Raw genomic sequence first — 27723 nt, forward strand, 5'->3', positions numbered from 1 at the left:
CCGTATTGCATTCCCTCAAAGACAGAAGTACTGACAATACTTTTCCAATGTCGTCATCGAAATATGGAACACAAATGGGGTACAGTTTTACATGGTCATAATCGGTGCTGCCGTCAGTCGACATGCTAAATGGTTCCGTCTTCATGACATCGGCGATACTTTTTGAGGATTCTGTTCCAAGACACTGAATAATGTTTGATGTTTTGGTTCGACCACATCCATATTTTTTGGCGATTTTCGAGTCGGGAAACATTTTCCGAAATAACTGTCCCATGTGATCAGCCAGTGCGATTGGAAGTCCATGCTCAATTATTGCCTCCGTAAATAAAACTTCGGCATTTATCACATCCAAAGAATCTGTTTGGGCGACGAAAAACGTTGAAAGTTTTCCACTTGTATCGCTAGCAACGGCATTAGACTTGTGTTTTTTTGTCCCAACGTGGTCTTTTACATCGCTAATTCCTCCGTGTCCGATCGAAAAATCTTGTCTGCACAAGGTGCAATTCGCGTAGTTTTCACCCTTTTTGGAACGGATAATTATTCCCGGATAGGCTTTTGAATATTCTTCACGGAATGACTGCAGTTTTCTTTTCGGTTTAAGACTCGTTTGCGATTTTTCTCCGGCTGATTCCATGATCGTTCGCTCGTTTGGAAACAATGGCAACTGGTGCCTCGTGCTTGGCAGCGGTGCTATAAATAGCCTCGCGCATGGCATTCGGAATGGCTCGATAGGAAGTTACGGGAAGCAGTGTCGATTGTCATTGTTGTTACGCGATTTCGTGAATAAAACTTTAAAAAAAAAATTTTTTTTAAATGAATGAAAAACCGTATTTTTTTATCACTGCAACCGTAACCCGGAATAGGTTGATGAAAACCGTACTAATTACGGGAAAACCGGAGTAGTTGGCAGGTATGTTAATGTAATTGCAGTCCATTGCATTATCTCCGTAAAAGCTTTACTTTTTGATGTTACATTAAACGTGTACTTTAAGGGTTAAGGTTGGATATAAAACATGTATAGGAAGAAGAAGACAAAGAAAATGATATCTCATCTTTTTTAATTGACATTTCCAACAAACAACAGCTCTGCCATTCCCTCAATCAAAGCTGCTTTTCCAACATGACTTCAGACTCGACGGGGGGCGGCTCGGAGGTTATTGGTCAAAAGTTCAGTCTCCCTTGTTCCGCCCCCGGCGACGGGTGTGGAAAGACCGCCTTGATTTAGTCTTCCTTGTCACGTAAAATACAAAAAAATTGGAGCAGGTGCGTGACTAACGTGAGGGCATCTACTCCAAGACCACCGTGCCACCTGCTGCCTGCAACGCTGCCTTCAGCTTCTCTGCCTCGTCTTTAGGAACATTGGCACGGATCTCCTGGGGAAGAGACTCCACTAGTTTCTTGGCCTGGTGTAGCACACACAACAAAAGGTGCGGTTAGTGTGCAATACAGTAATGATTATAATAACAATAATAGTTTTTATTTGTAAAAAGCATTTTACATTGAGCAAACAACCTCAAAGTGCTACAGTGTATTAAAAAAATAATACAAAATTAAAGCTGCAAGCAGCATTGGTCGGGCCCGCGTATTTGGCAGGTGCTAGTCCTAAGTGTCCCAATACTTTTGTCTACTTTTAGTCTGAAGTGTCCCAAGACTTTTGTCTAGTGTACCTACCTTGTCTGCATTGTGTGGGCACGTTGGTGCTTCCTGCTTTTAAGCAGCCATCTTAAAAAAACAGCAGCACAGCGGGTCTTTGAAGGGTCATAAAATCAAAACCGGAGCAGGTATTAAAACGCTGTTCTGTTATTTTATACACAAGGGTTTAATCTCTCTCCTGTGTTAGTTTGAAGCCGAAACGACAAACGCGCTCAGAGGAGATAGTTTTTGAAGGAAGGTGACCGGTTTTTACAAAAAATTTGTTTTGAAGGGGGAAAAGCAAACTTCCTGTTGATTTTTGCTGGGGGTTGTCAATTTATGAAATGTAGGTCTAAGTGAGACCTGCATAGAGGTTTTTGTTTCATGTCTCTCCGACCTTCCCAGGGAGAGTTACAGGCAGTTTTGTCAGTTTTTTCATCCGAGGAGCAGTTTTTTGTGCGTTTCATTAAAAAATTGCGCTAGAGCACAATTTTGAGATTTGGGGTTAGGTTTTTTTTATTAGATCACAATTTTTGCCAGTCCTGATGTTTGTGTTCAGTTCGGTGAGTTTTGAAGCATGTCAAGGGGGTCAAATTACAGCTCAAAGAGGCAAAAGTGACTGTTTTTAGTACTTTTTTGTCTTGAAGGGGGAATTGCCAACTTCCTGTTGATTTTTGCCCGAGAATATACTATTATGAAATCTAGGTCTAAGTCACACCTACATAAAGGTTTTTGTTTCATGTCTCTCCGACCTTCCTAGTGGGAGTTACAGGCAGTCTAGTTTTTTTTTTCCGTAGGGGGCGCTAGAGCGCAATTTTGAGTTTTGTGGTTCGTTTTTTTTTTAAAAAGGCAATTTTCGCAGGTCCTGATGTGTGGGTCAAATATGGTGAGTTTTGAAGCATGTTAAGTGGGTCAAATTACAGTTTAAAGTGGCGGCGGAAAAATAAAGAATAAAGAATAATAAAACCTTACAAATTCAATAGGTCCTTATGTCCCATTGCATAAGGACTCTTTTTGGGAGTCCTTATACAATGGGCCATGCGGGCCCTAATAAAAACTAGAACAGCTTAATAGCTAGAACTAGTATGCATATCTAAAAAAAAAAAAAAGGCTTTTTTAAAAGCATCCACAGTCTGTGGTACCCTCAGGTGGTCAGGGAGAGCGTTCCACAGACTGGGAGCGGCGGAGCAGAAAGCCCGGTTTCCCATAGTTCGGAGCTTTGTCCTCGGAGGTTGGAGGAGGTTAGCCTGTCCGGAGCGGAGGTGTGGTGTGGAGGATTTGGGGGTGAGCAGTTCTTTGAGGTAGAGGGGGGCATTTCCATGGAAGCACTGGTGGGTTAGCAGGGAGACTTTGAATTCAAAGGGATTTGAGAGTTGGTGTGATGTGGTGGTATATCTCATCAGGATTCTAGCAGCACTATTCTGTAAGCACTGCAGTACAGTTTCTTACCAGAAGAAATAATCAGTGGCCAAAAATGGATTTTACTGAGGGCTCACTAAATGGCACATTCACAACTTCACGAGGAGAAAGTGCCAGATGCTTGTGTTGTTTTCGGCTGTATGAATCCTTCAAATCTTGCAGAGGATAAAAGTTCAAATAAAAGTTTCTTCAGAGTTCCTAGAAAGGTCATTAAAAAGGGCGGAAGAGTGCAGGATTTTACAAAACAAGCTCACACTCCTGTCAAAGAATGCACTGATCACTTCATTAAACGTTTGTTTGATATACTTTTAATCTTCATTCATTCCCATTTAAGTATTATCTTAATAGTAGAGATGTCCGATAATGGCTTTTTTGCTGATAGCCGATATTGTCCAACTCTTAATGACCAATTCCGATATCAAGCGATACCGATACCACAGTGGTGGAATGAACACATTATTATGCCTAATGTTGTTGTGATGCCCCGCTGGATGCATTAAACAATGTAACAAGGTTTTGCAAAATAAATCAACTCAAGTTATGGAACAAAATGCCAACATGGCACTGCCATATTTATTATTGAAGTCACTAAGTGCATTATTTTTTTTAACATGCCTCAAAACAGCAGCTTGGAATTTGGAACATGCTCTCCCTGAGAGAGCATGAGGAGGTTGAGGTGGGGAAAGGGGTAGCGGGGGGTGTATATTGTAGCGTACCGGAAGAGTTAGTGCTGCAAGGGGTTCTGGGTATTTGTTCTGTTGTGTTTATGTTGTGTTACGGTGTGGTTGTTCTCCCGAAATGTGTTTGTCATTCTTGTTTGGTGTGGGTTCACATACCGTATTTTCCGCACTATAAGCCGCCCCGGGTTATTAGCCGCACCTTCAATGAATGGCATATTTCAAAACTTTGTCCACCTACCGTATTTTCCGCACTATAAGGCGCACCTAAAAACCACAAACTTTCTCAAAAGCTGACAGTGCGCCTTATAACCCGGTGCGCTTTATATATGGATAAATATTAAGATTCATTTTCATAAAGTTTAGGTCTCGCAACTACGGTAAACAGCCGCCATCTTTTTCCCCCGTAGAAGAAGCGCGCGGTGCATGCTGGGATATGTGACGTTTCATTTCCATTTGTGTGTTTATGTAAAGACCCCAAAATGGCTCCTATTAAGTGTGTTGTCTGTCTAATTATAAATAATGCAGACGAGGCGTGTTAACTGAGTTCTCAACGTTTTCTCACAGCGTGCTCATAACCACATTCTAACTGCCAGCATACAACAACGCTTCTCAGGGCTACCGCGCATGCTCGTAACTATCGTTGCATGCTGGGTAGTGTAGTTGTTATATTTGCTAGCTCATAACAGCACATTGAGAGACACGCTTACGCGCTTAATTCAATACTCGCCGTCATTCCGGGTGGATTGACAAAAGACCTCCAGCCGCTAGATATTGGTGTCAACAGGGCATTCGAAGCTAGACTGCTAACTGCGTGGGAACAATGGAAGACAGAAGGCGAACACACCTTCACTAAGACGAGGAGGCAGCGCCAGACGACGCCAACATCTGCCAGTGGATCGTAAATTTGCCCAACTTTTCACTTCGGACACCGAAGACGAAGGATTTACGAATGAAGAATAACTTCAGAAGGTGAGCGCTATGTTTATTTTGTGTGTTGTGACATTAACGTTCGAGCAACATTATGTTGCTATTGCTCTGCACTATTTTGAATTTTACTATGTTTGTGATTGCACATTTGCGTACATTTTGGGAGTGAACAGAGTTGTTAGAACGCTGGTTTTTAATATATTATTAAAGTTTGACTGACCTATCTGACTGTTTTTTTGACATTCCCTTTAGCGCAGCGTAGGCGCGGCTTATAGTCCGGGGCGGCTTATTGGTGGACAAAGTTATGAAATATGTAATTCATTGAAGGTGCGGCTAATAATCCGGTGCGCCTTATAGTGCGGAAAATACGGTATAAGCCGCCTCGGACTATAAGCCGCGCCTACGCTGCGCTAAAGGGAATGTCAAAAAAACAGTCAGATAGGTCAGTCAAACTTTAATAATATATTAAAAACCAGCGTTCTAACAACTCTGTTCACTCCCAAAATGTACGCAAATGTGCAATCACAAACATAGTAAAATTCAAAATAGTGCAGAGCAATAGCAACATAATGTTGCTCGAACGTTAATGTCACAACACACAAAATAAACATAGCGCTCACTTTCTGAAGTTATTCTTCATTCGTAAATCCTTCGAATTCTTCGTCTTCGGTGTCCGAATTGAAAAGTGTGTGTATAAGGTAAGACATATTATCTGGCACTTTGTTTCGCAATATTATGCAAACACATCTTTTCTTACCTTCTGGTACCTGCTGATCTGTATTTGGGATCTCTATAAATCCTGAAAAATTGTGCAAGTCCGCCTTTGTAGTCCGTGACGACACCGTAGTCTATAAGCGTCTTTTCATGAACCGAAAACACCAAGAAGCACCACCTTTAAAATCATCCAGGTGGAGTTCGCTTGCTAGCGTTGTTGCTTTCATTCGAATAGTGATGGTGCTGACACTTCTGCTTGCTGCTCTCTGCTCAACAACCCACTGTTCCAGTTTGTCCTCCAACAGTTGCCATCTTGCTTTGTTCCCTCGGAAACTCTGTTTTGTCTTCTTTACCTGGCGCAGGTCATCTTCTTGCTTCCTCCACCTACGCACCATTGAATCATTTATGTTATATTCTCTTGCTGCTGCTCTATTTCCGTGTTCTTCGGCATGACTTATTGCCTTAAGTTTAAATTCTGCGTTATACGCGTGTCGCTTAGTAGGAGCCATTTTGTGGTCTGGTCTTTACAGATGTAAGCACACAAAGGAAATGAAACGAAAATCCGCGCGCTTCTTCTTCTTCCGGGGGCGGGTGGTTGCTTACAGTAGAAGAAGAAGCGCTTCCTGTTCTATGGGGGCGGGTGCTTACCTTGGCGGTTGCTTGCGTAGAAGAAGAAGCGCTTCCTGTTCTACCGGGAAAAAAGATGGCGGCTGTTTACGGAAGTTGCGAGACCGAAACTTTATGAAAATGAATCTTAATATTTATCCATATATAAAGCGCACCGGCTTATAAGCCGCACTGTCAGCTTTTGAGTAAATTTGTGGTTTTTAGGTGCGGCTAATGGTGCGGAAAATACGGTATTTGTAACAGTGTTTAAAGTTGTTTATACGGCCACCCACAGTGTGACCTGTATGGGTATTGACCAAGTATGCCTTGCATTCACTTATGTGTGTGAAAAGCCGTAGATATGTGATTGGGCTGGCACGTAAAGGCAGTGCCTTTAAGGTTTATTGGCGCTCTGTACTTCTCCCTACGTCCGTGTACACAGAGGTGTTTTAAAAAGTCATACATTTTACTCTTTGAAACCGATACCGATCATTTCCGATATCACATTTTAAAGCATTTATCAGTCCGATATTATCGGACATCTCTACTTAATAGTATTTGTATTTCTTAAGCACGTTTGCTACGAGTGTTTGGAAAAGCACCAACTCGGCGAGTCTGAATAAAAGAAAGCAAATGTGAGCAAAACCTAAAAGCTTTCACTGCAAAAACTGAAATGTAAGTAAGATGAAATATGTCAAATAAGGGTGATATTTGCTTATTTTCTGTCTGATAAGATCATTCTTCTCACTAAGCAGATTTTATGTTCGAGTGTTTTACTTTTTTTAAGTGTTTTGGTCCTAAATGATCTCAGTAAGATATTACAGCTTGTTGCTGAGATGTGATGACCTATATTGAGTAAGGCTGAAACGACGCGTCGACGTAGTCGACGTCATCGGTTACGTAAATACGTCGACGCCGTTTTTGTGCGTCGGCGCGTCGCATATTTACGTCACACTACTGTCATGGCGGAGCGCAAAGCAGACGATGCGAGCGAGGGGAAAAAAGCACGCCAAAAGTCGTCAAAAGTGTGGGAGTATTTCAATAAACGGCCTAATAATGTTGTTGTATGCACACTGTGTCGAGCGGAAATGGCCTATCATAGCAGCACAACGGCTATGAAGGAACATTTGAAAAGAAAACCCCCGACAGCGTTCTTGCCATCACCATCAACAAGTCAATCGTCCGCGTGCGTATACGTTGTCATTATTACACAAAAACATGAATGTGTCATTTGTATCTGCGTTGTAAATTCATAAACTAAAGCACCGTTTCGCTCTGAGAGGCGCGTTTGGCGTGCCTGTTCAGTGTTTACAAAGACGCGCTCCTCTAACGCTGTGGAGAGGCGGCGGCGGCCAGCGAGCGGCGAGGCGGGGCGCGCCGGGAGCAATCGTGCCCAGGTGCGCGATCCGCGCAGTTGGAAGAGAAAAGACTTTGTGTAAAATTAAAAGATTGTAAACCTGGCAAAGCCGTCTGGCGTTCAGTCTGTCGGTCCTGAAAGAACCCCACGGCACAAGACGTGTCACAAACGCTAACGTTAATTAGTTGTGCAAATACCTTTTACAACATTAACAGTTACATATACTATGTACTAACCAACAATTAACTTTCACTTTAATCATACTATCATTGTTGTGTTATTAAGCAAAATAAGCAATACTTTTACTTTTGTTGAAATGTTTACACTGTACACTTTTTTGTATTGGATGTTTAGCTTTATTTTTGCACATTTTAGCAAATAAGCAATACTTTTACTTTTGTTGAAATGTTTACACTTGTTACAGAATATTTCCATTTTGCACTTTTTTGTATTGGATGTTTATCTTTATTTTTGCACATTTTAAAGCAAAATAAGCAATACTTTTACTTTTGAAATGCTTATACTATTCCAGAATATTAAGATTTGCACTGGATGTTTACTTTTATATTTGCACATTAAAAAGCAAATAAGCTACTTTTAATTTTGTTAAATGTTAAAAGTTTTAAATGTTTACATTGTTACAGAATATTTTGTCATGTTGTTGTCAATGTTGACTGAGTGGCCATACTTTTTTTTTTGTAAATAAAAGCCATGCCTTTTGAAAAAACTGGCCTACATTTATTTTTTCCTCTTCATTTTAAATTAAAAAAAAATCGGTAAAAGGAAAAATAATCTATAGATTAATCGAAAAAATAATCTATAGATTAACCGATTAATCGAAAAAAAAATAATCTATAGATTAATCGATAGAAAAATAATCGTTAGCTGCAGCCCTAATATTGAGTAAAACATGCTTGAAACTAGAATATCAAGTGTTGCAAAGCTGTGTCATCAACACTCACAAGTATTAAACTACTTTTTTAAAGTCATCATTTCTTATTTCAAGCATGAAATAAAAAATCATGACTTTGACACAATTGTGTCTCATAATTAAAACAGATGACAGCCAAATGGACTTTGCTGTTTTATTTTCAATGAAACAATAGAAAATAGGTCCTCATATAGTAGTACAGTTGGCACAGTACAGTAAACTGACAGTTAATATTTAAACATTTAACATTATTAACAATTTTGAACAGAAATAGTTCATGCACATTCAGATAAATTCTTCAAAATTCCAATTAAAAACATTTTGGCCGGGGGTCAGGCTGTATATATGCGCACTAATTGACTGAAAGAGCACACACTTGGCGCGATGATGTCATGTTATCCATGGAAAAATGCATTTTTAGACCATATGATTCGCCTGAGCGGCTAGGAGACCCCGAGAGTAACAAGATGTTGCCTTGTTGCCTTTCCATTAAGAACAATAAACTAGTTTTTAGTTTGCTGGTTTCAAGCATGATGCCGAGTGCATATCATTATGTCAAGATAATGACACTAGCATTTACGAATATTTTTCAACATATTGAGCAAAAAGGTCTCTTTTTTTAATTTTTCTACCAAGAAAAGTGCACTTATTAGTGAGAATATACTTATTTTAAAGGGGAACATTATCACCAGACCTATGTAAGCGTCAATATATACCTTGATGTTGCAGAAAAAAGACCATATATTTTTTTAACCGATTTTTGAACTCTAAATGGGTGAATTTTGGCGAATTAAACGCCTTTCTATTATTCGCTTTCGGAGCGATGACGTCACAACGTGACGTCACATCGGGAAGCAATCCGCTATTTTCTCAAACACCGAGTCAAATCAACTCTGTTATTTTCCGTTTTTTCGACTGTTTTCCGTACCTTGGAGACATCATGCCTCGTCGGTGTGTTGTCGGAGGGTGTAACAACACTAACAGGGACGGATTCAAGTTGCACCAGTGGCCCAAAGATGTGAAAGTGGCAAGAAATTGGACGAAATTTGTTCCGCACACTTTACCGACGAAAGCTATGCTACGACAGAGATGGCAAGAATGTGTGGATATCCTGCGACACTCAAAGCAGATGCATTTCCAACCATAAAGTCAAAGAAATCTGCCGCCAGACCCCCATTGAATCTGCCGGAGTGTGTGAGCAATTCAGGGACAAAGGACCTCGCTAGCACGGCAAGCAATGGCGGCAGTTTGTTCCCGCAGACGAGCGAGCTAAACCCCCTGGATGTCTTGGCTCACACCGTCCCTTATGCCACCGAAGATGATCAAGAGAAGAATATCGACCCTAGCTTCCCTGGCCTGCTGACATCAACTCCAAAACTGGACAGATCAGCTTTCAGGAAAAGAGAGCGGATGAGGGTATGTCTACAGAATATATTAATTGATGAAAACTGGGCTGTCTGCACTCTCAAAGTGCATGTTGTTGCCAAATGTATTTCATATGCTGTAAACCTAGTTCATAGTTGTTAGTTTCCTTTAATGCCAAACAAACACATACCAATCGTTGGTTAGAAGGCGATCGCCGAATTCGTCCTCGCTTTCTCCCGTGTCGCTGGCTGTCGTGTCGCTTTCGTGGGTTTCGCTTGCATACGGTTCAAACCGATATGGCTCAATAGCTTCAGTTTCTTCTTCAATTTGGTTTTCGCTACCTGCCTCCACACTACAACCATCCGTTTCAATACATGCGTAATCTGTTGAATCGCTTAAGCCGCTGAAATCCGAGTCTGAATCCGAGCTAATGTCGCTATAGCTTGCTGTTCTATCCGCCATGTTTGTTTGTGTTGGCATCACTATGTGACGTCACAGGAAAATGGACGGGTGTATATAACGATGGTTAAAATCAGGCACTTTGAAGCTTTTCTTAGGGATATTGCGTAATGGGTAAAATTTTGAAAAAAACTTCGAAAAATATAATAAGCCACTGGGAACTGATTTTTAATGGTTTTAACCTGTCTGAAATTGTGATAATGTTCCCCTTTAAGCTATTTTGGGTTCATTGAGGTTAGCTAATTTGACTTGTTTTGGAATGTCTTGACGAGCCAAATTTTCTTGTTCTATTGGCAGATAATTTTGCTTAGTTCAAATAAAATACCCCTCATTTTTGTATTTTTAGGGCCCGCATGGCCCATTGCATAAGGACTCCCTGTGGGAGTCCTTATGCAATGGGACATAAGGACCTATTGAATTTGTAAGGTTTTATTCTTTATTATTATTATTATTCTTCCGCAACTTTGCGCTGTAATTTGACCCCCTTAACATACTTTAAAACTCACCAAATTTTACACACACATCAGTAATATACGGCAAAACTTTTTATCAAAAAACCAAACCTCAAAACTCAAAATTGCGCTCTAGCGCCCCCTACGAAAAAAAAAAAAAACTAGACTGCCTGTAACTCCCACTAGGAAGGTCGGAGAGACATGAAACAAAAACCTTTATGTAGGTGTGACTTAGACCTAGATTTCATAATAGCATATTCTCGGGCAAAAATCAACAGGAAGTTGGCAATTCCCCCTTCAAGACAAAAAAGTACTGAAAACAGTAACTTTTGCCTCTTTGAGCTGTATTTTCACCCTCTTAACATGCTTCAAAACTCACCAAACTGAACACACACATCAGGACTGGCAAAAATTGCGATCTAATAAAAAACCTAACCCCAAATCTCAAAATTTTTAAATAAAACGCAGAAAAAACTGCTCCTCGGAAGAAAAAAATGACAAAACTGCCTGTAACTCCCACTGGGAAGGTCGGAGAGACATGAAACAAAAACCTCTATGTAGGTCTCACTTAGACCTACATTTCATATCTTGACAACCCCCAGCAAAAATCAACAGGAAGTTTGCAATTTCCCCTTCAAAACACATTTTTTTTTATAAACCGGTCACTTCTCTTCAAACATTATCTCCTCTGAGCGCGTTTGTCAAAATAACACAGGAGAGAGATTGAACCCTTCCAAATAAAAGTTATCGAAATAATTTTTCTAACTGCTCCGGTTTTGATTTTATGACCCTTCAAAGAACCGCTGTGCTGATGCTGCTGCGCTGCTGTTTTTTTAAGATGGCTGCTTAAAAGCAGGAAGCACCAACGTGCCCACACAATGCAGACAAGGTAGGTACACTAGACAAAAGTCTTGGGACACTTCAGACTAAAAGTAGACAAAAGTATTGGGACACTTGGGACTAAAACTTGACAAAAGTATTGGGACACTTAGGACTAGCACCTGCCAAATACGCGGGCCCAACCAATGCTGCTTGCAGCTTTAATTTTTTCTTGTTTTTGAACACTGACTTTTTGCAGTGTTCAGCATATACACATGGAGACATAATGAAAGTATAAGCACAATAACGTATTATTTCCATTAAAAAAAAAAGACTTACCTGCACCAGATTCAAGCCTTGGATGCAGTTCTTCACCTCCTTTATGAGCTTGACTTTTTCAGCGGTGTTGAGTTCAGTGAGCTTGACAGTGAAGTGAGTCTGCTCCTTCTTGACGGGTGCTTCTTCCTCTTCTACGGCCTGAGCGGGACACATTCACAATGAATGGAAGGGAGACCTCCACCAAGGCTGAGCAGCCATGTCAGATGCTTGCCTCGAGCTTTATGACTAATGTGTCGACATTTAAAATTGCCACCTAATTAAAATGATCGTTTAAAGACAAGTCAGTGTTAGAATAATTGTTTCTAAGTTATCACAAAAACTTAAGTGTTACATTGAGGGCCCGGTGAGAAGCAAAAGCTGTCTTTGAACCTACCAAGAAGAAGGCTTGTAAAACTCCACTGTAGGGGGAATCAACATGAAGGTGTTTGTTTCTTTCATGTATTGTAATCAACAGAAAGATATTGTCTGACCCAAGAACTACAACAGCGAAGAGGAAGCAGGACCAGACTCCCCTCCAGAAACCTCTTTTACGAACCGACCTTTTCTGTGAACTGTTTACGACCCTCGTCCCTTAGAAACAGCTGTGGCCATGCGGTCAGGGAAGGTCCAAATAAAAGAAGGAGGCGTGCAAGCGTGCTGGAGACTGTACAAGAGTACAGACCAGACGTTTCGCCTCAAATTGAGCCAAATTTAATTCTGTCTCTGTTTGATTCTTTGCTTCTTGTCCTGTTTAATAGATGTCATCAGTGTTTGAACCTGACAGTCAGGAAATATGCAAACTATGTACGGCCTCCTATCTTTGTCCAATGCTCGCAACTTCCCCGCACATTTTGGTCAATCGCTGTCATTTTCGCCAATCGAATAAATATTTGAGTGGTGCTAAAACTGTCGAATCCAGTTCTTCTCAAGTAATTGGTAGGGCCCGCTGGTGTGATGCCATGTAACTGAGGAACATACTTTCAGTACAATGCTTCAAAACCCACTTCCAAAATATGTCCACTACAAAACGTGCTCATTAATCCTGACTTCCTCATTTTGATTTAAAAAAACATGTTTTGTAGTTTGAAGTGTTTTTTTAATGTTGCTGATTAATTTGAATGTATTATTAGGCTTGCAAAATTCCAGGAATATTCAAAGTTGGAAACTTTCCATGGGAATTAACGGGAATAAACATTGAATGCAACATGCTAGATCTTGCAGCATGATTATTAGCTAAAACAACCTGATATTAATAAACCTCTCAAGGCCCAAGCTGTTTGTTTACATGCTTTTTTTTATTTCTCTTTGCTATTTGGACTTATTGGACCCTAATTAGAATAAAAACTAAGAATCATCTTTTGATATGATGTACTTAGTCCATAAGTACACAAACGTGTACTTCATGTTTAGTGACATGCTAATTCTTATATTTACCGTACACTTTTTTTTCCAAATTCCATTGTATGTTATACTCTTCTGACACCACCAGATGGCAGTATAAGTGTCCACATAAGCGGCCATAAGGCCCCAATTCAGTAGTGTACACAATTGAGGAAATAAGAGCTAAAAGGTGCTGTCCACGCATGTGGCCACTAAGCCTTTAGAGGTTTTAATGCAAATTCAGTAGAATTTCAACCCTTCACTGTGCATTCCCCCATCACATGCACAGATAATTCCCAGCATGCTACACACTACAGCAGGGCTATTGAGGCCACACTAGTATTTGAGCCCAAGGACTTCATCCAGTCAGGTAAGTGTTGATGAGGTAAATATATTTGATCTGTGGTATTTAAGTGTAATTGCTTGTTTCTGTATGACTGTAGACTACTCCAGCAGACTTACACTCAAGCTAGCTAGCTGTTCCTGCACTTGTTAAATGATTTTGGGGCCAATATCTCTAGCTAGATAGGTTTATGTACCACCACAGTCTCGTAATGAACCGAAAATATTTCTCTGTTAGCCGTGATGCTAATTTTCTCTATGTTAAATCCCATTCCTTTATGCTAACAACGTTAGCGATCCGAATTGACCTTTTTTGTGATGTGTAAAGTTCAACTGGCAAATGCTAAATGAAAAGGTGTAGTTTCCTCTGCCATTCTGTTGTCATACAAGAATGTAGCTTATAGTTTGATTTAGCATGTTGATTGACTGTTCATTTATTCATCTGGCCTGTTTCTATTCATTTGTCCATCAGTCAAATATTTTTAAAGACTACTCCAATTGTTTAGCTGACTATTTATATCTGTGTGTGGCATTTCATTAGTGTTTTACAAGAATAAATAAATACAAAGAGAATAATGCCACGTACACCATCTGATGTGTGGAGACATTTCACCCCCACCAATGTAGGCAGAAAGGCGGAGTACATTTGCAAATACTGTGCAAAGAGCTACGTCAAAAATGCCACAAAAATGCAGCAGCATATAGACAAGTGCCCTCGCAAAAAGCCGCTGCCTGACCAGGGCTCAGACAATCTGCAGAGACTCCTCCCACCCCCACCAAGGACTGTTTTCACTGCTGGACTCTAGAAAGAGGTTCCGCAGCCTCTGTAGCAGAACCTCCAGGTTCTGTAACAGCTTCTTCCCTCAGGCCGTAAGACTCTTGAACGCATCATAATAATCCCCTCAATTCCCCCCCAAAATGGATTAAGTGGCTGGAATATAAAGACAATACAACATACATCCATAAACGTGGATGCATATGCAAAACTGCAATATATTTATCTGTACAGTAATCTATTTATTTATATATGCACCTTATTGCTCTTTTATCCTGCACTACCATGCGTTCTTATCTGTACTGTAAAGTTCACATTTGAATGACAATAAAGAGGAAGTCAAAGTCTCTAAGTCTATGTCTCTAATATATAATTACTGTAATTCCCCATTCATTTCCATATATTCCCATTAATTCCCATGGACAGTGTCCAACTTTGAATAATCAAAAAATGGTCAAAATTTCCAAACTTCCCGAGCTTTACTTCCCGTGGTAAATTTACCGGAAACTTTCCACCCCTTTGTATTATATCATATGGTTTATTTGACTTTTAAGTATAAAATGGTTGAAGTCGGTCAAAATTTTTTTGTAGTTTAAATAAGGATTTATTTGGTTTAGATTTTCAATTTGCCTGAAATTGAAACTATATTAACACATTGCTGTCTGAGCGACTAAGCTATCTAACCCTAACTAACCTAACCTCCCCTCCCTGAAGGATTTACACAACTCCCGCTGCCTCAACAGAGCAAAAAGCATCAGCAAGGACAGCACACACCCTGGCTTCCACCTCTTCCACCTGCTACCATCGGGCAGGCGCTACAGGTGCATCAGAGCCGAAACAAACAGGCTCTGAGACAGCTTCTTTCCCAGAGCTGTCACCATCTTGAACTCTAACTTATAATAATAATAATAATAATTCACCCCTATACAATATCCTACCCTAATACCCTACTGTGCAATATTACCCTTCAAGTGCAATACGTCCGACACTGATTGTTATTTATTACTCCGGTACTCTTGTCTTGTTCTGTATATTGTACAGTATTTTGTATTTCTATAGTGTTTTGTATATTGTACAGGATTGCTTATTATTTTTATTGGATAGTAGTCTGTTTATTTCAATTGTTAGTTTTTTTCTTTATTCCCTGTTGTGTAGTGAATTGTGAAGTGAATTATATTTATATAGCGCTTTTCTCAAGTGACTCAAAGCGCTTTACATAGTGAAACCCAATATCTAAGTTACATTTTTAAACCAGTGTGGGTGGCACTGGGAGCAGGTGGGTAAAGTGTCTTGCCCAAGGACACAGCGGCAGTGACTAGGATGGCGGAAGCGGGGATCGAACCTGCAACCCTGAAGTTGCTGGCACGGCCGCTCTACCAACCGAGCTATACCGTGCAATTTAGTTTATTTTATTATTTATACCCCATATTTGTTCCCACTACCGCACCTTAAGTTGGAGTCCTTAATCTCGTTATATGCAAATATAATGACAATAAAGTCCATTCTATTCTATGCATTTGAGTACATTGAGCCTACAAGCTCTTAGCACAGAGTGATTGTTCTGTCGGGGAGGTGTTGTGTTTAAGGACCGCTGAACAGACTAGGACGCCACAACACCCAGCAGAAATAATGAATGTATTTGTAAAGCACTTTTCATTCAAATAAACCATAAAGTACTACAGCCCAAAGCAACATATAAAACAATAACAGATCAAATATTAAGACTAAAACACTATTAGTGAAGCATAGAAACACAAAGCATGCAGAAAAGGGGTTTCTAACAGTGTGTATTCATTCTACTTACTGAAAAAAAATGACTTATCAACAAATTGTGTGTGGATAAGTACTTATTGAGCATATTGATTAAAGAATGTGAATCATTTGTTTAGATCTTGCTTACCTGAGCTCCAGGAGCAGCCATTGCTCCCATTGGCATCATCCCCACATCCTTAATATTCAATGTTTTCTGTCAACAAAATAAACACAAAGCATCAATAAGTGAACTGCAGTACAACAAATAGGTCCTCAACTAAAATTCAATCTGGTCGATGTCCTCTCTCAGCGAGGATGTGTCACTCTTCTTCTTTCCCCTCCAACCCCGGATTTTCACTGAATCCCAAACAGCGGCGGACTCTTTCCGTTTTTATTCAAACCAAGTAGGGCTGGGCGATATATGGAGTTTGTAAGATTGGAGTATACGTTCTCACACAGTTGTTTTTAGCTGCGGGCATTACACTACAGGCTTTGATCACTCTTTCTTGTCTCCTCTTCTCACAGAGACGTAAAACAAGCGCACCTTCTTACATACGTCACGTGTGCAACGTCATACACCCTCGCCGAGCAGAGAGGTAGCGGCATGGGTAAAGTTAGCTGTGATGCTAGCGGTGCGAGTGGTAATACGAGAGAGAGACGGTGCCAATCTGGTAACAAATGAAGGAAGAAGAATTAATTCCCAAGAAAAACAGCAGGGTGTCCATCGTCTGGCTGTGGTTTGGCTTCAAGCGGTAAGATGTTGAACAGACAAGCGTAATATGTCAAGTATGCAGGAAAAGCGTTGCTACAAAAAGTAGCACCACTGCTAATTTGTAGCATCGTTTGAAAAGTCACCCGCTAGAGAATGAAGAGTACTTGAAACTCCGCATGTCAACATCTCCGTTCTTTGCCACACCAACAAAATACCCAAGCCACCATTTCCACATCAACACCGTATGAAACAAATAGTCAACAACAGAAGGAGATAACGTCCGCAGGAACCTACTACATAGCAAAGGACGAACACTATTTGATTTCCTATTATGCAGCTCATTTTTATTTGACACTTATTGAAATATCTTGTGTGACATCATGCACAAAAGTGCACTTTATTTGTTTTAAACTATTGTAGTGGCGTTCTGTACAAAAAGTGCACTTTAATTGAGTGTTGTTTTGATATGTCATCTTAGTGACATCATGCACAAAAGTGCACTAATAGCTTGTTTTAAAATGTCTCTGACAATCTTGCACTTTCTGTTTGGAAATGACATGAATGTTTGTGCCACTGCTTAATAACTCTTTAATAAATACACTTTTACTTGTGATTTCCCTCTCTGCATGAAAGTTTAAAAGTAGCATATATTAATGAAGAATGTTTTAATGTAGACACATAGAATCATCATACTGCTGTCATTATATGCATCAAGTGTTCATTCAAGGCTAAGGCAAAATATCCACATATATATGGTGTATCGTCACATGGCCTAAACATATCAGTGTTTCCCACACATTCATTTATTTGTGGCGGCCCGCCACGAAAGAATTACGTCCGCCACAAATGGATTTTTCGGCTTTTGACTCACTCGACCGCTCATAAAAGCAATGGGACTCTGTCTGTGAATGTACCTTGTAGTTACAACTCCGGTGCAGTAGGTGGCGGTAGCCTACTATGCATTGTAACTCCGGCAATAGCACTTAATTTACCTGGTGGGCCAGAAGAAGAAGAAGAAGAAGACGACGAAGTAAAAGAACGGACCGACCGGATCAAAATACGAGGGTAATATAGGTTATAGCTGCATCGCTCGCGGCTCGTCATATATTTAACGTTAGTCCGCGATTTCACCGAGCGTTTCACTGACGGTGAGCAGCCTGACGCTGCTTCATTAAGTAGTAACAGTCTCCTGTTTTCATACCGACGAGCTAACGTGTCCAGGTTATAACCCTGTTGTCAATAAACACACGTGGAGACGGTGCTTCAGATACTACATTAATACTGAAGATAAATTGTCCACTGTCCACTGCAGCATGTGAATGCAATGAAAAGAATAAAATCTGAGCCAACCAGCTGTTAAAATGTTGTCCTGGTTAATGTTTTGGCCATTAAAGGCCCTTCATTTCAAGAATTCAACTGTAATCGGGCTTTAAACATGTGGCTGACCTGTTCAGATGGGTGTAACTCAGGGGTGCTCACACTTTTTCTGCAGGCGAGCTACTTTTCAATTGATCAAGTCGTGGGGATCTACCTCATTCATATATATCATTTATATTTACTTATTTATGAAATATATGTTTTTGTTAACAAGTTAAAGGTGTTTAATGATAATGCAAGCATGTTTAACACATATAGTTAATATTGTTAACAAGTTAAAGGTGTTTAATGATAATGCAAGCATGTTTAACACATATAGTTAATATTGAATCCTGGGCTTCACGGTGGCAGAGGGGTTAGTGAATCTGCCTCACAATACGAAGGTCCTGAGTAGTCTTGGGTTCAATCCCGGGCTCGGGATCTTTCTGTGTGGAGTTTGCATGTTCTCCCCGTGACTGCGTGGGTTCCCTCCGGGTACTCCGGCTTCCTCCCACCTCCAAAGACATGCACCTGGGGATAAGTTGATTGGCAACACTAAATTGGCCCTAGTGTGTGGATGTGAGTGTGAATGTTGTCTGTCTATCTGTGTTGGCCCTGCGATGAGGTGGCGACTTGTCCAGGGTGTACCCCGCCTTCCGCCCGATTGTAGCTGAGATAGGCTCCAGCGCCCCCCGCGACCCCAAAGGGAATAAGCGGTAGAAAATGGATGGAGTTAATATTGTTAATAAATTAAAGGTGTTTAATGATAATACAAGTATGTTTAATACATATAGTTAATATTGTTAACAAGTTAAAGGTGTTTAAAGATAATACAAGCATGTTTAACACATATAGTTAATATTGTTAACAAGTTAAAGGTGTTTAAAGATAATACAAGCATGTTTAACACATATAGATTCATTTCTTTCATGAAGACAAGAATATAAGTTGGTGTATTACCTGATTCTGATGACTTGCATTGATTGGAATCAGACAGTAGTGCTGATAACGTCCGCATTTTCGAATGGAGGAGAAAAAAAGTCCTCCTTTCTGTCCAATACCACATGAAAGTGGTTGGTTTTTGGCATCTTATTTGTCCAGCTTCCGTACTCCTTTGTATACACTTTACAAGAAATACATTGTCGGCAAACTCCGTAGCTTGCTAGCTTGTGCACGCCAGCTTTCTGAGACTCTTATTTTGTTAGCGCAACTGTGCAGTCAGTCTTTGGAGTTTTGACAACAGGTACGGCGCCAGAGTCTGTTGAAATAAAGTGTTTCTCCCCTTCCTGTCGGTAATTTTAATGAGTTAAATATGTACATAAAAGTGTTACTTATATTCCAACTCCGCGTTCTTCTTGGTCATCGCCGCTGCCGCCGCCACCCCCCACCCCCCGACCACACCACCACAAATAGATGCCTGTCCAGTGGGAAACACTGCATATCCACATATTAATAAAAGGCCATATCGCCCGGCCCTACTTTAGTATAGCCCAGACTTTCCAGCAAACGGTCATCTACCAAACGGGCAAATATTCAGAGGACATGGCTGCTTTTAAGAAGAGAAGGCTCGCAGCAGAGCGTAGTAAGTGTGACCACAGTGAATGTTTTAGGACAGCAAAGGCTCGTTGGGGACGTGGAGCTACAGAAGTAAACACGAGTATAGTCTTCAATAACTACAGAAAAATATGCTAAATTTGTGGAGAGACACTTTTAATAAAAGGAAAAAGTAATTCAAAGTCTCTAGAAACTTGAAAAATTCCCAACAAAGTACGTTGTACATTAACCAGCAACAATTGTAAAAATAGAGCAAAACGATATTGTGGAGGGGGGGCGTGGTCTGCTTGCCTGCCGCAGACCACAGAGTGTAAGGACCGGCCTTGAAGCCAGCGGCAGGTGAGTAGATTGCCCAGCTGGGGCTTGTTATCTAATCACCTGTCGCCCTTATTAGCAGCAGCCGGCACGAGACATGTGGCTGGAGTTGGAGTTAGAGAAAGACACACGCTGGAGAGCACAACGGAGAGCAAGAAAGACTAAGACTGAAAAGTCGAGTGCGGTGGACTCAATAAAAACATTATTGTAACCAGAATACCAGGGCTCTCGTGCCAGCGTGTGGTGGTCAGGGGAACCCACGGCAAGGCAGTGCCACAGATATAATATAAAAAACATATACTGTACCTTAATATTAATAAATAACAGATTTGTTTTTAAATGTATGTATACTTTTTTTTTTAGCATTTTTAAAGAAAACATATGCATAATAGCAGATTATGCAAGTTATACAATGATGTCATCTAGCCACGCCCCCACAACCACAGGTACCTTGGCAGTCTGTGATACATACCTTGAGAAGCTCATTCAGGTCCGAAACTTCTAACAAGGTGAGGTTGGCAATGTCGTTTACCAGCTGCTGGATTTTGGGGGAGTAGTCTTTGGGAGAGCCGTCGAAGGAAGGCGCGGCGAGGGTGCTGTTGGTTTTGAGGAGTGGAAGCGCACACGTGTGTTGGTGAAGAAGTGTCCTGGGAAGGAAATAAAGATGGTATGAGGCCACAATCACTATCATTTCAAGCAAAGCTGGCGTTGAGCGTGGGAATGGACAAGCATTATGGAGCCCTGCTGAATGAGCATCAGACACTTCGGTCTCCCTGGACCACAGGTGTCAAACTCAAGGCCCGGGGGCCAGATCTGGCCCGCCACATCATTTTGAAAGCCTGGAAATAATATGCATCAATAAAGTACTTCATCTTTTTTTTTTACGTAGACAGGAACAAATAAATGTACTGCATGCAATTACCGTATTTTCCGCACTATAAGGCGCACCTAAAAACCTCCAATTCTGACAGTGCGCCTTATAATCTGGTGCGTCTTATATATGGACCAATATTGAGCCACATCAGGTCTCGCAACTACGGTAAGCAGCCGCCGACTTCATTTCCCCCGTAGTAGAAGAAGCGCGCGAGGCATGCCGTTTCATTTCCATTTGTGTGTTTATGTAAAGACCCAAAATGGCTCCTATTAAGAGACACGCTTACGACGCAGAGTTTAAACTGAAGGCGATCAGTCACGCAGTAGAACACGGGAATAGAGCAGCAGCGGGCATGTTGGATGCCGTATTCGCCCAACTGTTCAATTCGGACACTGAAGAAGAATTCGAAGGATTCGTGGATGAGGAATAACTTCATAAAGTGAGCTTTACATGTTTATTTTGTGTGTGTGTGTGTTGGGTGACATTAACGTTTGAGCAACATTGAGTTATTGATATATTGTTATTGCTTTGCACTAGGGCTGGGCGATATATCGATATATGCAATATATCGTGGGTTTGTCTCTGTGCGATATAGAAAATGACTATATGGTGATATTGGAGTATACGTTCTCTAAGGCTGAAACGACGCGTCGACGTCATCTGTTACGTAAATACGTCGACGTCATTTTTGTGCGTCGACGCGTCGCATATTTACGTCACACTACCGTCACGGCGGAGCGCAAAGCAGACGATGCGAGGGGTGCGAGCGAGGGGAAAAAAGCACGCCAAAAGTCGTCAAAAGTGTGGGAGTATTTCAATAAACGGCCTAATAATGTTGTATGCACACTGTGTCGAGCGGAAATGGCCTATCATAGCAGCACAACGGCTATGAACGAAATTTTGAAAAGAAAACACCCGACAGCGTTCTTGCCATCACCATCAACTAGTCAATCGTCCGCGTGAGTATACGTTGTCATCATTACACAAAAACATGAATGTGTCATTTGTATCTGCGTTGTAAATTCATAAACTAAAGCACCATTTCGCTCTGAGAGGCGCGTTTGGCGTGCCTGTTCAGTGTTTACAAAGACGCGCTCTTTAACGCTGTGGAGAGGCGGGGCCGGCGAGCGAGCGGCGAGGCGGGGCGCGCCGGGAGCGACGCCGCAATCGTGCCCAGGTGCGATCCAAGCTCCTCTCGCTGAAGAAAAGGGGAGCAGCAGAGAGACTGGAAGGAGCCAGAGTGAAGCTGACGTGGAGCGAGAGAGGAGGAGAGACAGAGACAGAGGACGACGAGCGAGCGAGGAAGAGGAGCTGAAAAGCGAGGAAAGAAAGAGAAAAGACTTGGAAGAGAAAAGACTTTGTGTAAAATTAAAAGATTGTAAACCCGGTGTTATACCGAAATCTGTTACCCATCGGAATTTGTAACTCCAGGGGGCGATGTTCCCATGACGTTTGTTTGATGGTTAAACGGCAAGCCCAAAGAGGAGGAGAAGAAGAACGCTTGCGTAAATGGCGTAAACTATCCTTAATGCTGAAACGTCAGTTGTCAGAATTTCAGCATTAATAATAACAATGGACTCATACTATAATGATTGATTTCCAGAATATGTGTAATTTATTAATGCTGAAATTCTGACAACTGACGTTTCATTCCATGATAGCTTTTAATCCGGAAAATGTACGTATGTGTGTGAGAGAGAATCAACAGCTGATACAATGGACTCATACTATAATGAAAGCAAGTCATTGATTTCCAGAATGTGTAATTTATTAATGCTGAAATTCTGACAACTGACGTCTCAGCATTAAGGATAGTTTACGCCATTTACGCAAGCGTTCTTCTTCTCCTCCTCTTTGGGCTTGCCGTTTAACCATCAAACAAACGTCATGGGAACATCGCCCCCTGGAGTTACAAATTCCGATGGGTAACAGATTTCGGTACAACACCGGCAAAGCCGTCTGGCGTTCAGTCTGTCGGTCCTGAAAGAACCCCACGGCACAAGACGTGTCACAAACGCTAACGTTAATTAGTTGTGCAAATACCTTTTACAACATTAACAGTTACGTATACTATGTACAAACCAACAATTAACTTTCACTTTAATCATACTATCATTGTTGTGTTATTAAGAAAAATAAGCAATACTTGTACTTTTGTTGAAATGTTTTACACTGTTACAGAATATTTCGTTTTGCACTTTTTTGTATTGGATGTTTATCTTTATTTTTGCACATTTTAGCAAATAAGCAATACTTTTACTTTTGTTGAAATGTTTACACTGTTACAGAATATTTCTGTTTTGCACTTTTTTGTATTGGATGTTTATCATTATTTTTGCACATTTTAAAGCAAAATAAGCAATACTTTTACTTTTGAAATGCTTATACCATTGCAGAATATTAAGATTTGCACTGGATGTTTACTTTTATATTTGCACATTAAAAAGCAAATAAGCTACTTTTAATTTTGTTAAATGTTAAAAGTTTTAAATGTTTACATTGTTACAGAATATTTTGTCATGTTGTTGTCAATGTTGACTGAGTGGCCATACTTCTTTTTTTTTGTAAATAAAAGTCATGCCTTTTGAAAAAACTGGCCTACATTTATTTTTTCATCTTCATTTTAAATAAATAAAAAAATCGGTAAAAGGAAAAATAATCTGTAGATTAATCGAAAAAAAATAATCTATAGATTAACCGATTAATCGGAAAAAATAATCTATAGATTAATCGATAGAAAAATAATCGTTAGCTGCAGCCTTAACGTTCTCACGCAGTTGCTTTTAGCTTCTGGCATTACACTACATGCTTTTATCACTCTTTCTTGTCGCTACTTCTCACAGACAACAAGCGCACCTTCTTACACATGTCACATCATACGTCACATACGAATACGCCCTCCTTGAGCAGAGAGGTAGCAGCATGGCTTAAGTTAGCTGTGATGCTAGTGGTAATATGAGAGAAAGAAAGTGCGAATCTGGTAACAAATGAAGGAAGAAGAATTAATTCCCAAGAAAAACAGCAGTGAATCCATCGTCAGGCGGTGGTTTGGCTTCAAGTGGGAATATGTCGAACAGACAACCGTAATTTGTCAAGTGTGGGGCGAAAGCGTTTCTACAAAAAGTAGCATTACTGCTAATATGTAGCATCATTTGACAAGTCACCTGAAGAGTGCTTGAAACTCCGCATGTCAACATCTCCGTTCTGTGTCACACCAACAAAATGCCGAGGCAAACATTTCCACATCAACACCGTATGAAAAAAAGAGTCAACAAAAGGAGGTAACGTCCGCAGGGACCCACCACATAGTGAAGGAAGAACACTATTTGATTTCCAATTATGCAGCTCATTTATATTTGACACTTATTGAAATATATTGTGTGACATCATGTTTTAAACTAATCGCTTGTTTTAAAATGTCTCTAACAATCTTGCACTTTCTGTTTTGGAAATGACATGAATGTTTGTGCCACTGCTTAATAACTCTTTAATAAATACACTTTTACTTGTGATTTCCCTCTCTGCATGAAAGTTTAAAAGTAGCATATATTAATGAAGAAGAATGTTTTAATGTAGACACATAGAATCATCATACTGCTGTCATTATATGCATCAAGTGTTCATTCAAGGCTAAGGCAAAATATCCACATATATATGGTGTATCGTGACTTGGCCTAAACCATGGGTGTCAAACTCTGGCCCACGTGTAATTTCACTTGGCCCTTGAGGCAATATCAAATTAACATTAGAGCTGGCCCGCCGGCGGTGCTGCTGTTACACCGCATTCACAGTTAATACTCATACTTGCCATCCCTCCTGATTTTCCCGGGAGACTCCCAAATTTCAGTGCCCCTCCTGAAAATCTCCCGGGCAAGCATTCTCTCGAATTTCTCCCGATTTCCACCCGGACAACATTATTGGGGGCGTGCCTTAAAGGCACTGCCTTCAACGTCCTCTACAACCTGTCGTCACGTCCGCTTTCCCTCAAAACAAACAGCGTGCCGGCCCAGTCACATACTATATGCGGCTTTTACACACACACACAAGTGAATGCAACCCATACTTGGTCAACAGCCATACAGGTCACACTGAGGGTGGCCGTATAAACAACTTTAACACTGTTACAAATATGCGCCACACTGTGAACCCACACCAAACAAGAATGACAAACACATTTCGGGAGAACATCCGCACCGTAACACAACATAAATACAACAGAACAAATACCCAGAACCCCTTGCAGCGCTAACTCTTCGAACCCCTTGCAGCGCTAACTCTTCCGGGACGCTACAATATACACCCCCCGCTACCACCAAACTCCGCCCCCGCCCACCAAGTTAATGTTGATATTTACCTCAGAAGGCTGCAAATAGAAAAGAGTCATTAAATTTGTATTTAAATTTTATTTAATATACCATTGTTTTTTCGTTTGTTTTTCGAAAGTTGATTTTGCACTATTAAGTTATATAAGCGTTGCTGTGTTAAAGCAAATCAGTGTAGCAAACTGAGCAATAATTTATTCATGCACTTTCTCTTGCTACTTCAAGGCTTGAATGTTTGATTCATTCATTATTGTTACGGTATTTTATTTTCAAATTTATTACTAGCCTAGTTTATTTTGATATTTACCTCAGAAGGCTGCAAATAGAAAAGAGGAATTCAATTTGTATCTAAATTGTATTTGATATGCCATTGATATTTTTTAATTATTATTATGATTCGAAACTCGATTTTGCATGTCACTATAAAGTTATATAAGCCTTGCTTGTTCAATATTCAATGCAAAACTTATTTGGGTCCCTACTAAAAGGTTAATTTGTTCAACCTTGGCCCGCGGCTTTGTTATGTTTTAAATTTTGGCCCACTCTGTATTTGAGTTTGACACCCCTGGACTAAACAAATCGAGATATTTAAAAAAGGCCGTATCGGCCAACCCTACTATGTACTATTTGGAGTGTTACTATATTGTGATTGCACTAACTTTTAATTTATCGTAACATTATTACCGTTTTTTATGTGTTTATTGAATGGAGAAAAAGTTCCCTTCCACTATGTGATATAAATGTTGCACTACATGTTATACCTTGCTGTTGTTAAAAGATAAACGAAATACTACGTCACTGACTTTACCTCGGGGGAAATAATAAAGCAGCTGATTATTCATTTTGGGAGTGAACAGAGATGTCAGAACGCTGGTTTGTAATCTATCAATAAAGTTTGACTGACCTGACTGTTTTGTTGACATTCTCTTTAGCGCAGCTCCATCTAATGGATGCATAACGTAACCCCAGCCTCTACTGTAGCCTCTATTCTATGCGCCTTATAATGCGGTGCCCCTTATTAGAGATGCGCGGATAGGCAATTATTTCATCCGCAACCGCATCACAAAAGTCGTCAACCATCCGCATCCACCCGAACTAACATTTAATCAAAACCGCACCCGCCCGTTGTTATATATCTAATATAGACGATGCAAGGCATTAGTGAGGTTATAAAGCTTTTGCCTGTTAAAGAAAGGAGACTGATCCAATAAAGCAGAGACATTCAATGCGTGCCACGCTGTCACGGCCCAGACGCACACCAGTGCGCAATCATCTGGGAGCCGCGCTGAGCGCACCTCCAAGCGCGTGGAGGCGCGATGTCCCTCGCACCCAGTTCTGCTTACCAAAAGTGGCCCACTCGGCTCACCAGGGTGAGCCCCACCCCTTTCGTGAGCGCACTGCGCGCAGAGTGACCCCTGTTACGCGCCCCCGGCAACGGGGGTGGCGGGCAGGTAAGCTGCTTACCTGCTGCGCGTGACGCCGGCCGCGGCGGGGTGTCGGTGCGGTGGTGACCCTGGACGTGCGTCGGGCCCTTCTCGCAGATCACCTCAGCTACAGCTCCCGGTGGCGTCCCTTCTCCGCTCCGTAAAAGTGTCCATCTCTTTTTTTTTTTCTTCTTCTGTTGTGGCATATGCTGCAGGTGCCTGCTCGTTTTTCGTATGTGGGTAACAACATTGAACTATGTATATATATATTTCCGAATTGGTTTAACTGCCACCCGCCTGAATCTATTTAAAATCTAATTTTTTTTTATTTCAACCGCCCGACCAGCGGATAATCCGCGGTTGTGTCCGCAAACCGCGCATCTCTACCCCTAATATATGAACAACGTTATAAAATAGGCCATTCATTGAAGGTGCGCCTTATAGTGCGGAAGATACGGTATTGATTCCAAGACAATATTTTTTAGACCAATTAGGTGAAGTTGCATAATGGCACACTAGTGTGCCGCGGCACAGTGGTTGAAAAACACGGCCTTACCGTGTCGCAGGGGGTGCTGGAGCCTACTTTTAAACTCAACATTTCAAATTAGATCATTCCTAAACACGAGTGACCTTGATTGTCAAGGGTCTGACTGTCAGAAGTAGTTTGAATGACAGCAAACATTAAAAGACAAGGCAGCGTGCAGGAGATGTCACGTGACCTACACCCAGCTAGCATACTACTGAACACAGTCACGGTGTTCTACATAGTGTGCTAGCTATCCAACACTAGAGTTAGTATGTGCTCTACAATGTGAGGCAAGTTGATGAATTAGTACAATGTTACTCTATAAAGCCCAAACACAAACGTCAGACGCCGGCTCGCTGCCCTTGACTGGGTCAGACTGATGCTGAGTCCTACATGAACGGAACGTACCGGTGGATGTGAGCCGCGGCCCGCAGCGCTCTTCGGATGCAGAACATGCTGGCTTGAGTCCTAAAGTGTGAGACGAGAAGCCAAAGTCAGCGACAAGAAGCAGAGTTCTGAGTTGTGTTCTGTCAAGAGACCCCGCTTCAGAGAAGACACATGGCGTCCTTAGTGAAGCTGACCTACCCGGCATGCATTGCGCCAGCAACGGTGGCCGAGGCAGAACATATTTACGTTGAGCTTTTATCACATCGTGTGGATAGTAAATGTATTTATAGTTGCGAAATGAGCAGTGAATAATAATTAGTTTAAA

At 41.0% G+C, this 27723-nt stretch overlaps 1 protein-coding gene across 1 annotated transcript; it reads right to left on the reverse strand.

The window, feature by feature from the left end:
* Positions 1-1041: 1041 nt before the first annotated feature.
* On the reverse strand, positions 1042-27566 carry LOC140679720 (large ribosomal subunit protein bL12m-like). Its single transcript, XM_072915741.1, has 5 exons — positions 27420-27566; positions 20338-20512; positions 16077-16142; positions 11701-11838; positions 1042-1403 (listed from the first exon to the last, which is right to left on the reverse strand). Exons 1-5 carry the CDS (start codon positions 27464-27466, stop codon positions 1287-1289), a joined length of 543 nt encoding a protein of 180 aa, XP_072771842.1. The 5' UTR covers positions 27467-27566; the 3' UTR covers positions 1042-1286.
* Positions 27567-27723: the final 157 nt, after the last annotated feature.

The sequence above is a fragment of the Nerophis lumbriciformis genome, linkage group LG22 (assembly GCF_033978685.3).
Source record: "Nerophis lumbriciformis linkage group LG22, RoL_Nlum_v2.1, whole genome shotgun sequence".
Classification (NCBI taxonomy): Eukaryota; Metazoa; Chordata; class Actinopteri; order Syngnathiformes; family Syngnathidae; genus Nerophis; species Nerophis lumbriciformis.